We start from the raw sequence: 16,814 nt of genomic DNA, 5'->3' as shown, positions 1-16,814 counted from the left end.
CCCACTGAGCTTATTGAAAACGTCATCAAAAATAGTTGTGTTTTTAGTTGTGTTTTTCAGTGTGTTGTGGTTTTGCGTACAGCAATTCGAAAGACTCCTCTGCATGTAAAAAAAAAAAAAAAACACCTGTGTCAAGTGCATAACAATATGCCTGCAGCTAAACAAATAGATCATATCCAAGCATGCTTTCAATTGTTTGCATGGCATGGAATTGAAGTGATAAAGTAACAAGCAACTCACTATTGTTAATGAAATGCGTGGATACTGCCTGGCACCACTGATTCCCCACATTAATGCCTCCTGATTGCCCACAGTGTGTTTGATACACAGTGGTGTTGGGTTGTTAGTAGGAAGTGACTGGTGCAAAGACTGTGATCATCAAATGTTCCACTGGTCAACACGTCTGGAGAATGGGTTTGAGATTGCAACTTACTCTGAAATCTGGTCCTAATGTGATGTGACAGAAAAAAGGATGAATGTCGTTTTGAGCTCCCAGAAACATTTCATGCCATAACATTTCAACCCTCAGTCTTCATCAGGCAAATAGGTTTGTGGAAATGTATGCTTTTTTCCTAGTTTGTGGACAGCACCTGGCCCCAACTTTGGTTGGATGTGCACATTCCTTCTGTGGTTTCCCCCTGGTGTGTAACAAACCTGGGGGGTGTTCCAAGTACATGGTTGTTGTGACCAACCTGGGTAAGTTGACTCTGCGTAAGTGGTTAACTTCCTAATAGAGCCCCTATGGTTTCATTCTCCTAGCTAGCAAAACAAAACCTTAATCTTAATCTGAGTTAACTTACATAGGTTCCTTCTTTAGGGTCAGTTGGTGAGTGGGGAACAGATACAGGACCACACAAACAAACAAACGAAAACACGAATTCTACATGACAGCTGGAGTCGACACTGGAACCCTAGAATCTAGGAGAAAGATTTGTGTGTCAGTGTCTGTGTTTTTGTGTCTTCTGTCTCTGTGTGTGCACATATGCCAACTGCCCAGTCTGTGTGTTTACAACCAAAAATACAACAGAAATGTAGCATTTTACATAATTTAGGTACACATGAAGAACAGAGGCTGAGGAAAACTGCCTTTGGAGGTGAAACAGTTTATCACAAAAAATGTGTCTGGAAAGGAGAAATGATATGCCAAGACTTCAGGAGATACCAGAGAACAACAGAAACACATGCTCATGACAACCACAAGAAAAAGCAGAAAAGCAGCACCTACTTCCTGTTGTGTTGGATGAAATGTGTATCCAGTGTGTGTTATTCCTGAGTCCAGTGAGTTTGGTGAGTATTTTCAGGGGTGTAACTATAGGGGGTGCAGCAGGTGCTGCTGCACCTGGGCCCGTGGGTCTTGGGGTTTTTTCGTGCCCAAGAAAAATATCTGCTGGGGGAGGAGCGTGGCGGCAGTTACAAACATGGGGTACTGTTGTTTGGGAACCACTGCCTTACGCCATTGAATAGGGCCTGTCATAATAGCCTGCACCTGGGCCCGTCGGAACTATGTTACTCCACTGGTGTGTCTGTGTGTAGAGTTTATATTAGGTGTGTGTTCAGTGAAGGAGACTGTGATCAGGGGAACTCAATACAGAATCCGAAAGGGGGAAGCAACACTCCCACAACAGGTTGCGGTCACTGTTGCAGAACACACACACACACACACAACACAGACACATACACAGATTCTGACAGCAACTGTGGTAACACATGTATTCTCATTTAGACACACTCAGATGCGGAGCACCATGGGACTATTAGTTCCCTTGTCCTCCTCTGGTTTATTTTCTCTATGGCTTCAAAGAGCATCTTAGGCCCTAAACACAATCATGGGAAACCAGAGCATCACACTGCCCCTGTCTCCCCTCAAAACCTCAACCGCAAAAACACTGCAACACACAAGTGCACTCACTCGCACTCACTCACTCACACACACACACACATTCAGTCATTCACTGACTCAGCCAACAACAATAAACACATAGTCAGAATGCGTTTGAAGCAGCCTGATACAAAACTAAACCAGGTTTCCAAAACATCTGAAATGCCCACGCCCTGACCCCATTTTCTCTTGCATCCCCGAAGCGGACGGATGTGTTAGAGGGGCCTGTTACACACACACAAACACACACAGACTCACACACACACACACACACACACACACACACACACACACACACACACACAGACACATGCACACAGAAGCTTCGATCTCTGATGAACAATGGAGAATAAACCTGGTCCAAGATGGGCAGTTCCCTCTGAGAAAATACACTTTGATCATTTTAGGTCAGTGCTTGAAACACACCACCCTCCATGACCTAGATCATCCTATCTGAAGGTCCCATTTAGTGAGTGATACAGTGCTTCAGATATGTAAAACTATTAGCTTTAATTAAGAAACAATCGGGAAGTGACTATTGACATAAGGAATTGAATGAGAGAGAGAGAGAAGGGGTGATAGAGAAATATTTAATAAGAGAGGACTGAATAAGAGAGAGAGACTATGATTCTATTTAAGTACTTTTGACAAAGTGTGGCAGACGCTTAACTATTATTAATGACTACAAATGTAGAAATATCTTGATTCATCTAAACAAGGCACATTACATCTAAAAATGTAATCCTAAATCCAGTCTAGCTGACCTCTCAGTGTAATCATACCTCGCTGGTGTCTAACCACAAATCACCAATGTTCACCAATGTTCCACAAACAAACAGTCCCAGGTAGGAGAGGCGTGGGACATCATTAGAGGACCAGAGAGTTACTGGAGAGGAAAGCGGGACTGAATGAGAGTGGCCATCTTGTACTGCACACTAAACACTGTACCCCTCAGGAATGAAGAAGACAGGACATGTTCACACAAGCTGCCAAACACCAGGCTGTCTCTCATACTTTTCTGTTTTCTCTTGCTCCCCGTCTGTCATCCCTCGCCCTGACTGCTTGCTGGGTTTGCTCCACCCACACCAGTGAGTCTGATAATGTGTCTTAGACCAGGCCTCTGGATTCTTTCCTGCTGTTCTCACTGGCTGCTTGTTGAAGTAGTCATAGTAGAGGTTGTTGTTAGTGTCTTCTCCTGCAGACTCTAGGGTTGTGAAATGTTTTACAAGTCAACTTTTTGACCTGTGAAACTGTATCACTTGCAGTTGTCTGAGCAGCAACACACACACAGACCTTACCTTGAAGGCAAAGTTACCTTGAAGGCAAACTTGCGGTTGATGTGGTCATCTGGCTCAACAGAAGAGATGATGCAACTGGGCAGAGAAATGCTTCCCAGGACCGACTCCTCTCTGCTGTCTGCCAAGAGTACAACACACACACACACACACACACACACACACACACACACACACACACACACACACACACACACACACACACACACACACACACACACACACACAGGGACCTGAACTGAAGAATTTTCAACAAGAAGTCTGCGCCACTATCCTGAAAGTATTGCAAATTGCACTCACATGTAACTACACTAGACTTACAACCGAGTAGACACTGAACATATATACATAATACATGCTGGAAATATAATCCATACACACCAAACACACACACACTAAGCATGCATGCAATACTCTTCAAACACACAGTGTACAACTGTACAAACACCGACGGTGGCTTTGGGTTGAAAGTTGTGGCCAGGCCTCAGCTCTGTTTCCTCCCTGCTGCTATGCTGCTCTTGAAGTTAAATTTGGAGCAGAAGAAAAGCCTCTTCTAGCCCCCTCCCCATCCCCAAAATCATAAACAGGAAGCTTGTGGTTTGGGGACATTGTCAGAACCTCCATCCAGATGCATCCCACCCACCTCCCCAAAGAGAGGGCCAGATCACTGTTGTTCCTGTTTTACAACTACAGAGTAGGGGCTCAGAGGGTTGATAAAGCAGAATGATCTTATGTGGCACCTCTTGATGTGGCACCTCCTGACCACCGAGATGTTTTCCTCCTGGTCCTCCTGGCGTATGTTCTCTTAGCATCATAGGGAAACAGTTATATCTTGTTGATTTGTTCTATCAATCTATCTATCCATCCATCCATCCCTCCTGACGCTAAGTTCTTTGTTTTTCTGATGTTGACCTATGTCCTCTCTCCTAACATATCCTCCTGGTGTTCTCCTCTTGTTCCACTTGACAGCGTCGGTTCTTAATGAACTCTGACTGACTTTGAATTTGTACACAGTGACCCTTGTGTATAACTTAGCTGTTTGAGTCTGACTTTACAAAGAGTTTTCCCTATATAGTTCATACAAGTTTTTCACTTTTTGAATACGTTCCATACACATAACCTAGCACACACATTTCACAGCCTGCATTATTAGGCCCACCATGCTCCATGCTGCCCACCACAGGCTCTCCCTCCAACAAGGCAGTCAGCGCCTACCCCAATAAACAAGCAGCTTTTCCATTAAAACTCTCAGGTGGACGTCTTGAGCCTTGCCTCAAGCCTGTAGGGGATTTGTGTGTGTGAGTGTGTGTTTGTGTGTGTGTTCTCTCTCCTGTTTCTTTCTCTTTCAGGGTTTGCCCACACCCTAGACACACACACACACACACACATACACATACACACACACACACACACACACACACACACACACACACACACACACACACACACTCACATACACACACGACACACACACACACACACACACACACACACACACACACACAAACACACACACACACACACACACACACACACACACACACACACTCACCATTGTTAGAGGGGAATGCAGGCCATACAGAGCTCCTCTGTAGAAGGGCATACACACACACATAGTGTCGCACTGGCACACATGACAAGAACAACAAACACCACGGTGAGAGGGGAAATGTAGGCAATACCGAACCCTACTGCAGCTGGACAGACACACAAACACACACAAACAAGAGCATCTTTATCACTCCTAGTCTAGCCATATCACAATCATAAACACACACCCATACACAGATCCCCTACATCCATGTATCCACACACACACACAAACACACACACACACACACACACACACACACACACACACACACACGAAAGATTCAGTCCTTTGCTTGTCACAAACAACAAATCTGAGAAGAGAGTAGTGATATTACTTCCACTGTAACAACCCAGCTCTAAGGACACCATCAGAGAACAGCGAAGACCAATGAGGCCACATCCACCACAGCAGACCAACTGGATGAAGTGCTTCACTTACAGGAGCAGCCAGCCACCTGCTGTTTGGGCCAGTAGGGTGAGATGGCTTCAGTCACCCCCCAGCCACCTCCTCCCGAGCCCAAGTCGGACACAGATAACAGGACAAACACGACTCTGCACTGTTGTGTTTCATTTGCAGCCAATAAGTTTAAGAGCTTCAGGGTAAAATTGGTCTCCCCCTCTTTCCACCTGGAAACAGGAAATTAAGGATGCTGTTTAGGGGGGGCAGTCATCCGTGGTCCCAGACAGAATGAGACTACAGGATCAGACTGTCTGGACGAGGAGACACACACACCTTTCCCCCCATCTAACTGAAGACACACAACAGACAGACTCCTCTCTGTCGTTCTCTCTACCTATCTTTCTCTCTATGTCTCTCTCCTTCTCTCTCTCTCTATCTCTCTCACACACACAGCTGGCACACACACGTTTTAGGATTTGTTTCTGTCATTCTGAAGACACACAAACCACTCTCCTGTCTGAGTGGGGACAAATTGGTTTGAAAGTCTAACAACTGTTATGAACACGAAAATGGGCCTGGCACTCTATAGCGGACTTTTGTCTACGGGGGCTGGTGACACACCCACACACACACACACACACAAACACAAACACACACACACACCCACACACACTCGCACACACAAACACGTCACCTATTAGACCAGACACACATGTACACACCCCTGTCCTCAATAACCTCTAAAATTGCTTTTAACAGACACACCACAACTTTGTGCCACATGCTGCCATTACATCACTTATCTTCACATAAGTATATATGTAAACAGTGTAAACTGTAAACAGTGGCTCTGTGGCATTCATCTGTGGCACTTAGTGTGGTCTTTTATGCTCAACTGGTAACACTGGAAATGCATCAGTGACACTCCCACTGATTGTCTGAAGTGTCAATCAAGTCACAACCCCACCAACCCACACATACAGCTGCTTATACAGCCGCGGAAAAAATTAAGAGACCACTTCAAAATTATCAGTTTCTCTGGTTTTACTATTTATTGGTATGGGTTAAAGTAAAATGTACATTTTTGTTTTATTCTATAACCTACTGGCAACATTACTACCAAATTTCAAATAAAAATATTGTCATTTAGATCATTTATTTGCAGAAAAATGACAATTGGTCAAAATAGCAAATAAGATGCAGTGTCTTCAGATCTCGAATAATGCAAAGAAAACAAGCTCATATTCATTTTTAAACTACACAATACTAATGCTTTAACTTAGGAAGAGTTCAGAAATTTAATATTTGGTGGAATAACCTTGATTTAAAATCATAATTTTCATGTGTCTTGGCATGCTCTCCACCAGTCTTTCACATTGCCGTTGGGTGACTTTATGCTACTCCTGGCGCAAGAATTCAAGCAGCTCGGCTTCTTTTCATGGCTTGTGACCATCCATCTTCCTCTTGATCACATTTCAGAGGTTTTTTATGGGATTCAGGTCTCGAAATTGGGCTGGCCATGACAGGGTCCTGATCTGGTGGTCCTCCATCCACACCTTTACTGGCCTGGCTGTGTGGCATGGAGCATTGCCCTGCTGGAAAAAACACTTCTCAGAGTTGGGGAACATTGTCAGAGCAAAAGGAAGCAAGGCTGAGGTTTGTAAAAGACCATAAGGATTGAACCAAAGCAGACTGGAGGTTCTTCTAAGTTCGTCTTCTCTGATGAGTCCAAATTCACAGTAGGTTCAAGACTCTGTGGCTTGTAGGCCTCTCCAGGTCTCCGTCTAACCATCAGACGACCATGAGTTGGGCAAAGCTGAAAATTGGACTCATCAGAGAAGACGAACTTAGAAGGACCTCCATTCCGCTTTGGTTCAATCCTTATGGTCTTTTTCAAACCTCAGCCAGGCAAAGTACAACGTTGTCCCTGCTCTGACAATGTTCCCCAACTCTGAGAAGTGTTTTTTCCAGCAGGGCAATGCTCCATGCCACACAGTCAGGCCAGTAAAGGTGTGGATGGAGTACCACCAGATCAGGACCCTGTCATGGCCAGCCCAATTTCGAGACCTGAATCCCATAAAAAAACCTCTCTCGAGCAGTTTATCCAGACTATGATCACAGTGAAAACTGAGCTGTGAGCAATAGACGGGTGGAGCCAGGCTAAAATATTATATAATATTTTATGCAAGTCATTACATTTTTGTTCTTATTGTTAATCAAAATAATCCAAACTGAGTTAATTGTATTACCACTTTGTATTTCATACACTCATTGTATTATCACTTTGCATGTTAAATTACCAATTGCAAAATGCATTTTCACATTGCATGAAAACAATTGCACACTGTATTGCTAATTGCAAAATACATTGCCACTTCAATTCCGTACGTCTGCAAACTGACTGACCTCTTCTAATAAAGGATGCGAGTTGTACACGTTTTACGGGGAGTGAACGCAAACTACCAGACGAGGGCAGTGCGTGCCTCTGTACGCCACAGTATCCTGACTGTGGGGTAACGGAAGCCCGTGACGCATTTGAGGAAAACGCTTAAGCCATGATGCTACGCGTGAGCTCTTTAGAAACGAGAGGAATTGAGCGTTCTGACTCAGTTCCTACCACGCTGCTGTCCTGAATAGTGTAGTGCTGGTGAGAAGCAGCTGAAAGGACCCGCCAAAGAGATCGAAGCGGAGAAAGCGGCCTTCGTTACGAAGCGGTAGAAGACACCCACATAGGCTTGTGTTGACAGGAAGACACGATGGCAGGTTTAAAAAAGAGAAACTCCAATTCCTCTACAAGCCGAGATGAAGAGGACAAGCAGGTGACGGAAAGAATGCTCGGAGAGAATGGAAACTCCAAACGAACTGACGGCTCTCTCGGGGGCACAGACAAAGATGCGAGCAATGTTGTTGGAGAAGAAACTGTTGCTTTACAAAGAACAATAACTCTGGTCAATGGCATTGCTATCATTGTGGGCACCATCATTGGGTCAGGCATATTTGTCACACCGACCGGAGTGATCAAAGAAGCTGGCTCCGTCGGGGCATCCCTAATCGTGTGGACAGTGTGCGGCGTGTTCTCCACCATAGGTGCACTTTGCTACGCCGAACTTGGTACCACAATCTCCAAATCCGGCGGAGACTACGCCTATATTCTCGAGGTTTATGGGTCTCTCCCTGCTTTTCTTAAATTATGGATCGAGTTGCTGATTATTCGCCCATCCTCACAGTACATTGTGGCATACGTGTTCGCCACTTACCTCCTGAAGCCCATCTTCCCTGACTGTCCTGTACCGGAGCAGGGGGCGAAGATAGTTGCCTGTTTGTGCATTTGTAAGTATACATCTGTAGTTTAATGAGTCTATACCATAATTTGTTTATTGTGTTACATTGTCATGCTGTTGAAGTTTATTGTTAAACGTAAAGGCAATCTCACGTGTTAGCCTATAACCGTTGCTTCCGTGCCCACTTGGAAGGAGGAAGCGCATGTTGGCAAGTGAGTGTGTAAATGTAATATTAGCCTACTAATCATACAATCGTTTGAGAAGGACATTATCAGTTGCCTAGTTGCTAAACTTGGACACCGACAAAATGAGTGGTCCTCGCTGCCGATGGGACACCCCCATCAAGGGGAGCCTGAATCAAACAGTACCTCCCTTTCACATCGGCGATGCACGAGTGTTGAAACGCTGCATGTGATTTCATCATCTCGAGGCATCATCCGGCACAACCGGTCTTACCGACGCTGATGATTAGTCAAGGTATGTGCTACTATAGAAAAAGAAATGAGCGCCGCATCCAATCTGGAATGCAATTTGGCTCCCTACAGTCCGGTCACATTTTGGAGTCATTCATTTAGCATACCATTGGGATGAGGCTTCTGTTGACAAGGCTACGCTAAAACATATGAAATCATTGTGAGCACATGGGTGTTGCATACAGACCTTTGTCGCTACTGATTTTCAGAAGTTGCCTAAAATGTTCGCAAGGGTACCCTCTCCATTCTGCGCCCCATGAATAAACGAGTGGTAATTAGGCCTGAAATTGTCAGTGGACGATAGCCCTAATGTGTTGATTAATTCAGCTACGGTTCTCTACTAGTGACTATCTCAAAAGTACTACTCTAAATAGGCTACTACCTTGTTGTATGTGTCTTGTGAAGAAGACATGTATAGGCCACTCGCGCGCAGGACTAACGCGACCAGGATTAACGGGTTTACTCTGAGCGCATGTGGTCAATTAGCCAACCAATCAACAGTTCGGCCACAAATCCAGGACATAGCTGAGCTACACTTGTCATTCCTTGTAACCCCACAAGCATACATGAAAATGCAATACATTTTGTGTGTGTGTGTGTGTGTGTGTGTGTGTGTGTGTGTGTGTGTGTGTGTGTGTGTGTGTGTGTGTGTGTGTGTGTGGGAGCGACAGAAAGAGGGAGAGAGAGACACACAGAAGAGAGAGAAGTGTGTGTGAATGAATGTAGTGAGCATATTTGAACGTTTTAGTGTGTGTGTGTGTGTGTGTGTGTGTATGTGTGTGTGGGAGCGACAGAAAGAGGGAGAGAGAGACACACAGAAGAGAGAGAAGTGTGTGTGAATGAATGTAGTGAGCATATTTGAACGTTTTAGTGTGTGTGTGTGTGTGTGTGTGTGTCTGTGTGTGTGTGTGTGTGTGTGTGTGTGTGTGTGTGTGTGTTTTTGGAGTAGTGGGGTTGGTGTAATACTGTACTGAGACTGAGCGTCTTTGAGTCTTTGATTAATCTCCCAAAAAGAACCACATGACCATTGGAGAACGAGAGAGGCAAAAGTCGAGAGGGAGAGTGACTAAGGCAGAGTGGGCATACCATGGTGTGCTCAGGGTCAGTGTGTATGTGTGTGCTGCCCTGGGGTATAACAGTCGCATGCTGGGAAGAGTCATGAGGTGGCCAATCTTACTTCCAGCCCCTCAGAAGGCACTCTTCTTTTCTGGGTAGCGTGGCCAACTCTCCGTTCTCAGGTCAGACAGGGGCTTTGCTAGCTGCTATAAAGGAACAAGCCACTCTCTCTCATCAGGGAGGGGCAGTGTTTGTGTTGGCCTAGCCTTAGGCCTGCCCTCTGGGGGATGTAGCTCTCTGCCCAGGTTACTGTTAAGGGCTGTGAGAGGGTGTTTGCGGCACAGGGTGCCATAAAGACATTGAGTTGAGCTGAGAGTCCATGGGATCGCTGCAGCTGGTTTGAGTTCACTGAGAGCTTGAGGGCCCAAGTTGAGTGAGCACGTCTGGGGATGTCCAGGAACACATCCTCCTTCAGGAGGAGAGAAATTAAGGTGCCGTTATTTGGTATAAGGGTTGTGGGCACTCCCGGTACATTGTTGGACTTCCTGCATTGTGTGTGTGTGTGTGTGTGTGTGTTTGTGTGTGTGTTTGTGTGTGTGAAGAGTACAGTCTTGTGGGTACCTCTGCTCATATCCAGCTCTTTTGTTCCAGTGACCCATTTTCCCCCTCAGAGCCCCGCAGCAATGCTGTGGGAGGGGTCTTATTGGGGAGGGTATGCACATGAGGGCCTCCCCAATCCCACACACTCACTCTCCCCCGAGGCAGACCCCCTGACTCGGTGAGCGGGTTTATATAAGAGACAGGAGGGCTTGCAGACATTCTAATCCCCATCAACCTCTACTGGGTTTGTGTGTGTGTGTGTGTGTGTGTGTGTGTGTGTGTGTGTGTGTGTGTGTGTGTGTGTGTGTGTGTGTGTGTGTGTGTGTGTGTGTGTGTGTGTGTGTGTGTGTGTGTGTGTGAGCGAGAGAGAGAAAAATGTGTGTGTGTGTGTGTGTGCGCCTGTCTGTCTGAAAGAGTGAGTGGGTCTTGCTTGTTGTCTGCTTGTATTAGGGTGTGTGAGTATGTGAATGTGTCTATTTGAGAGTGTATACATTTCTGGGGGAGTGTGTGTGTGTGTTTGTGTGTGTGTGTGTGTGTGTGTGTGTGTGTGTGTGTGTGTGTGTGTGTGTGTGTGTGTGTGTGTGTGTGTGTGTGTATGTGTATGTGTGTGTGTGTGTGTGTGTGTGTGTGTGAAAGTGAGAGAAAGGGAGAATGTGGGTGTCTGCACTTCACCCCTATTCTACACAGACTGGCCATTGTTGTGTGTGTGATTGGTGGCCGGGTTAGTCTGTTGGAGCGTGAGGCAGATTGAGGGTTTGGCTGCTTTGAAGTGTTGCTGAGCAAATCACTGAGACACACATACACACACAGTGTGTGGAGGTGATTTAGTGTGCCTGCGTGTAGATTGAATGGCTACTTTAAATCCCAGCATAGAGTGTGTTCGGGGTAAGTGTCCAACTGTCTTCCCTATATTTAGTTTGATATTTAAATATACGTATTTGATAATCCCCCTCCCACCCCCCTGCAGAGGACGCATGTGTAAAGTTGTTTTTGTCACGATGGGGGGCCGTTTAGAGCTGTACTTCTCTACTTTCTCACATATGTTGGCTATCTATAGATTGTTCTTCACTGGAATTGTGAAAGAACAACTTGATGCAGACCTGCGAAGCACCAAAGGAAAAGTCATCCAACTTAAAAGTCACCCTTAGCACAAATCAAAGCATTGCCACAGGCCAACATTACTAAAATTCCAAACAGTACAGTCCAGTGCCAAACTAATATGCTACCGTGAACACCACAGCAAACTCCAACAGTGCGCACCAGGCCCCAGGCACCAGCTACCAGCCACCAGGCACCATGGCTGAGCACCAGCTGAGAGCAGGGGCCAAGAGCAACCAAGTGCTGGTGATGAAGTGCTTAAGACTGGAATGTTGGAATGCCATAGAATTACAAAGGAAATTCCCTGGAAACCTGAATGTGAGGTGGTTTCAGAGCAGAGCTTTAAAACTCACACAGACACACACCCATACATACACATACACACACACGCACACACCCATACACAGTTGATTTCCATACACACTGTAGCATACATTTTCTCTCGAGCACACACTAAGAATTTTATGCAAATCCACACACATCCACACACTGCATTAGCTGTAGGTGTACCCTAAGGCAGGCTATGGTGGGACACTGTGGACAGGGTGGTACAACTGGCAGCTGGCACATCTGGTAGAAGTGCTGTAGAGCTTTGAAGAATGCCAGTGCTGTTGCTCCGCCCCTGTGGCAGGATGGGTGCAACTAGGCAGTTAACCAGAGGAGCATGTGGAGAAGAATTATGTGGGTCCACTTTAGGTGAAGACGAGAAAACATCAGCGCTTCTCTGGTGCAAACCTCTATTGCATGACCTCCATTCCATGACACCACATTTGGATGTGGTAATGATAAGACCTAGCATAGCAGTCATGGCTTTCAGCCCTGTGGTAAGCATTCCCAGCTCCCACTTACGAAAATGGATGGGTTGGCGTGGGACTGCAAAAATTCTAAATTGAAATTCCCCCATATCAGTTTTGATGATTTCACACTTTGCTCCCAATTTGTGGTCCTTCAAGCGCATGCCCAAGGTCTTAGTCGGTTCAGAGGAAAAGAAACAACACTCTCTATGGGTTGACAGCTTGAAAGACTTGTTAGTTATTATCGTGAAATATGGGGAGATATTAACTGCATACCTTTTTAGTCATGTACATCAAAATATTACAATTGTGAAAAAAAAGAAACAAGACTGATTTACAGCGAAGGTACGCTTTTTAATGCTTCATCTCTCTCTTTCTCCCTCTTTTCTCTTTTTCTTCTTCACAGTGTTGTTAACAGCCATTAACTGCTACAGCGTGAAGGCTGCCACGCGGGTACAGGACGTATTTGCTGCTGCAAAGCTCCTCGCTCTTGGACTCATCATCATCCTTGGTTTTGTGCAGATTGGCAAAGGTATGACACGCACACGCACACACACACACACACACACGCACACGCACACGCACACGCACACGCACATGCACACGCACACGCACACGCACACGCACACGCACACGCACACGCACACGCACACGCACACGCACACACACGCACATACTAAAACACTTCTATCTATACACACAGCCCACAGTTGCAACTGCTATGATAGTAGCATGCTACCTATGACAAAGAACATGCATTTCTTTCAATGAGGAATGTCCCACAGGCCAGGTGTGTGGGCTTTGATATACCCTATGTTGGTGTGTGTTTGTGTGAATGTGTGTGTGTGTGATTGTGTGTTTTCTTGACTGATAATCTCCACAGGCCTCTTGTTGTTTTGGAATAAAGCTGAGTCGTTCTAATCAGTAATGTCACCAAAAGCCTCCTTTTGTTTCCAGCTCATTGGAGAGCAATAAAACGAAGCGCTCACACACACACACACACACACACACACACAACGACCAGCCAGAAGTCCAGACTGCGGAAAACACTGCGCCATTGTTGGGTTCTTGTAAAGGAGTTCTGTGAGCCAGTTTTTAACCAACTCAGGGTTCAGATGGACACTGCATGTTCCAGTTTTATAGAAAAGCAAACCACTGATTACCGTTCCTGATTATGAAAATATGTGTGTGTGTGTGCGTATGTTGAGAGGGAGAGAGACAGAAAGAGTATTTTAGTGCACAACTAAGAATGAGACCTGATTCTTTACAGGTGTGTGTGTGTGTGTTTGGGGGTTGCTTTTAAAGAAATGTATACATCTGTGTGTGTGTTTAGGGGGGGGGGGGGGGGGCTTTCAAATGTTTACTTGCAGGTAAATGTGAGTCTTCTTGTGTAACAGTGTGTGTGTGTGTGTGTGTGTGTTTTGTCTGTGAAGGCACCCCTTATGCAGCAATAATGCCGATGCAGGAATATGGCCAGTCTTTTACCCAGCGGTGTGTAGAGTTTTTCTTCGCTTTGACCTGGTGTTTATCTCGACCGCTGCAAACCCTGGCCCTGCCCCTGCTGCCTTATGAAGCTTACTGATGTGGGCGTGGCGCTTGTGGGTGAGGGGAGGCGATTGCAGGAGCAGACCCCACCTCCTCAGATCTGCTGATGGCTGAACAGAACTGGGGATTGTCCTGTGTTTGTGTGTGTGCGTGTGTTTGTGTGTGTGTTTGTATGTGTGTGGGTGTGTTTGAGGTCAGAGAAAATGGAGCAGGACAGGAGCAGAGGGTGAGAACGATATGAAGGGACAGACAGAGGGTAATAGAGTGGGAGCAAAACAAGGGGAGGATAAAGAGAGAGAGAGGTATCTAATTGAGAGGAGGAGAGACTGGGAATGCAAGGGAGGAAGAGGTGGGGAGAGGGCGAGAGAGTTGGAGAGGGTGGGAGTCGGGTGAAGGGTACATAGCATTGGGTGCCTGGCAAGTAGAGTTAGCACAGAATGATCAATAAGACAACATCAACACACACATGCATGCACACAAACACACATCGAACTCCATTTTGTTCATCCTACAGACTGTACAGGAGCAGAGGATTCCACTGGAATGGGGTGTGTGTGTGTGTGTGTGTGTGTGTGTGTGTGTGTGTGTGTGTGTGTGTGTGTGTGTGTGTGTGTGTGTGTGTGTGTGTGTGTGTGTGTGTGCATGTGTGTGCATGTGATGTTAGCGTATGGATGCAACAGTGAAGTGTGTGAGAAAGAGAAGAAGGAGAGTGAGTGAAAGAGAGATGGTGTGTTAGAGGAAGAGAGCGAGGCGTACAGAGAGAGGGATGGACGAGGAGAGAGAGTGAGTGGAGAGGGAGAGACACTCCCAGGCCTGTTGGGATCAAAGTCTTAAACTCTCAAATTCCACCTTATTGTGCACAATGGCTGGACGAGGCCCATCCAGATCGCATTAGGAACGCTGAGGCCCGTCCAGGCGCATAACAAACACTGTTGAGCGGGGAAGGCTTTGTCTCTCTAGGAGTTATAATTTATGGGAAAAATGGCCAAGTATTCACTTAATCGTCTTACAAAACACCAAAGACACACACACACAGACACACAGACACACATACATACACACACACACACACAGACACACAGATACACATACATACACACACACACACACACACACATACATACTCACACACACACACACACACACACACACACACACACACACACACACACACACACATACAAACAAAACACTTGAACAGCATGAGAACCATCTGCAAGTAAAACACAGACGCCACCTCATGCAAATCTGGTTCTAGAAATGTAAACACATAAGCTAATGATATAATACTTTTATTACAGTGCACACTAAAGAGAGACTGACTCTCAAATTACTCTCAACAATTTGATATCTTTCTATATTGTCCTGCTCATCCTTCAGTCTCCCTACCTCCCTGCACCCCCCCCCCCCCCCCCCCCCCAGACACACACACACACACACACACATACACACACACACACACATACCAGTTTGTGTGTGTACATTATGATCACTGTTTGCCCCAGTGGTTTTGTGGGATATCTCTATGTGTCCTGTGTGTCCAGTTGGCCACACCCCTGTAGCTTACCACCTTGTGCCAAGATAACCGCCAACTGCTACCCTGCCGGACAACTCACCTTCCTTCTCTCTCTTTCTTTCTCTCTCTTTCTCTCTCTCTCTTTCTCTCTCTCTCTGTCTGTCTCTCTCTCCTTTATATTATATTCTGTCTCTGAGGTGAGATATATTATAGCTGAGGATATGTTTGTCAGTTATGACTGTTGGAGAGTTGTGCAGTTGTGTAATCTCTTTTCTTTGTGCATGGCACCAAAGGGTGTGTCTGCTGATAAGCTCAACAGCCAGTGAAAGAGAGGGAGAAGGGGAGAAAGTGAGAGATGAGAGGAAAGAACAAAGAGGAAGGAACCAAAGGGAGAGAGAAAGGTGAACAGGAAATTGGAGAGTGTGTTATGAGTGAGACCGGTAGAAGGGCATAGCGACAGAACAAGAGGAGAGAAAGAAAGAGAAGAGAAATAGTTAGAGAGAGTGGTAAGAGAGCGACAGAACAAGAGGAGAGAAAGAAAGAGAAGAGAGTCAGTTAGAGAAAGTGGAGAGAGAGCAAGAGAGCAACAGTGTGCGGGACCCAAATGTAAGTAGTCAGATTGGACCTTTGCCTGTTTAGTTTGAATGCACCTGCAACACGGGCGGAGTCAGGCTATGATGGCACCTGAAAATGAGAGGAAAGTGTGGGAGTACTGAGTGACATGCAAACAGTAAAGCAAGCCAGAGAGCCATGTTTGTGAATGAGCAAAGCTCCTCCTATACTCATGTCCAATCTGACAGTGCATTGAATGTATCTTTGCCAAGCTTTATGTTTTACACCAGTATATATTCTACCCCCCCCCCTCCCACACACACACACAACCATTGTCTGGGAGCAACAGACAGTGGCGTGATGCCAGCAGTAGGTTAATCTCTAATTTCCCCATGGCAGCAGGCCAAGACTGGACAGACACATGACCACACACAGTCACTCTGTAGTTTACAAAGGTAGTTCTAGCATAGTTGTACAAAACCTAAATATACCTTATGTCACCAGCGCAATGCCCCCACCACACTCATTTGCTGTGTGTGTGTGTGTGTGTGTGTGTGTGTGTGTATACATGTTAATGTGCAGGGATGCAGTGTGTAATGTGATACTGTCATCCTTAATTTACAACCTTTCCTGGCTGCCTCTTCAGTCTCAGTTGTGCTGCTAAACACACACACACAAACACACACACACACAAATACAAACACAACTCACTCGCCCATGTGTGGGTATGGC

At 45.9% G+C, this 16,814-nt stretch overlaps 1 protein-coding gene across 1 annotated transcript in view; it reads left to right on the top strand.

Annotated features, from left to right (window-relative positions):
* Positions 1–7,923: 7,923 nt before the first annotated feature.
* Positions 7,924–16,814, top strand: part of slc7a5 (solute carrier family 7 member 5) — a gene marked incomplete at both ends in the record, with an annotated part of 13,404 nt that continues 4,513 nt past the window's right edge. The window contains 2 exons of the mRNA XM_080841831.1: positions 7,924–8,497; positions 12,876–13,001. Of these exons, the coding sequence (XP_080697957.1) occupies positions 7,924–8,497; positions 12,876–13,001 (700 nt within the window). The remainder of the gene's footprint in view (positions 8,498–12,875; positions 13,002–16,814) is intronic.

Source organism: Sprattus sprattus, assembly GCF_963457725.1.
Source record: "Sprattus sprattus genome assembly, chromosome: 7".
NCBI classification, from domain to species: Eukaryota; Metazoa; Chordata; class Actinopteri; order Clupeiformes; family Clupeidae; genus Sprattus; species Sprattus sprattus.
Note: the sequence above shows the minus strand (reverse complement) of the source record. Positions and strands in the feature narration are given on the sequence as shown.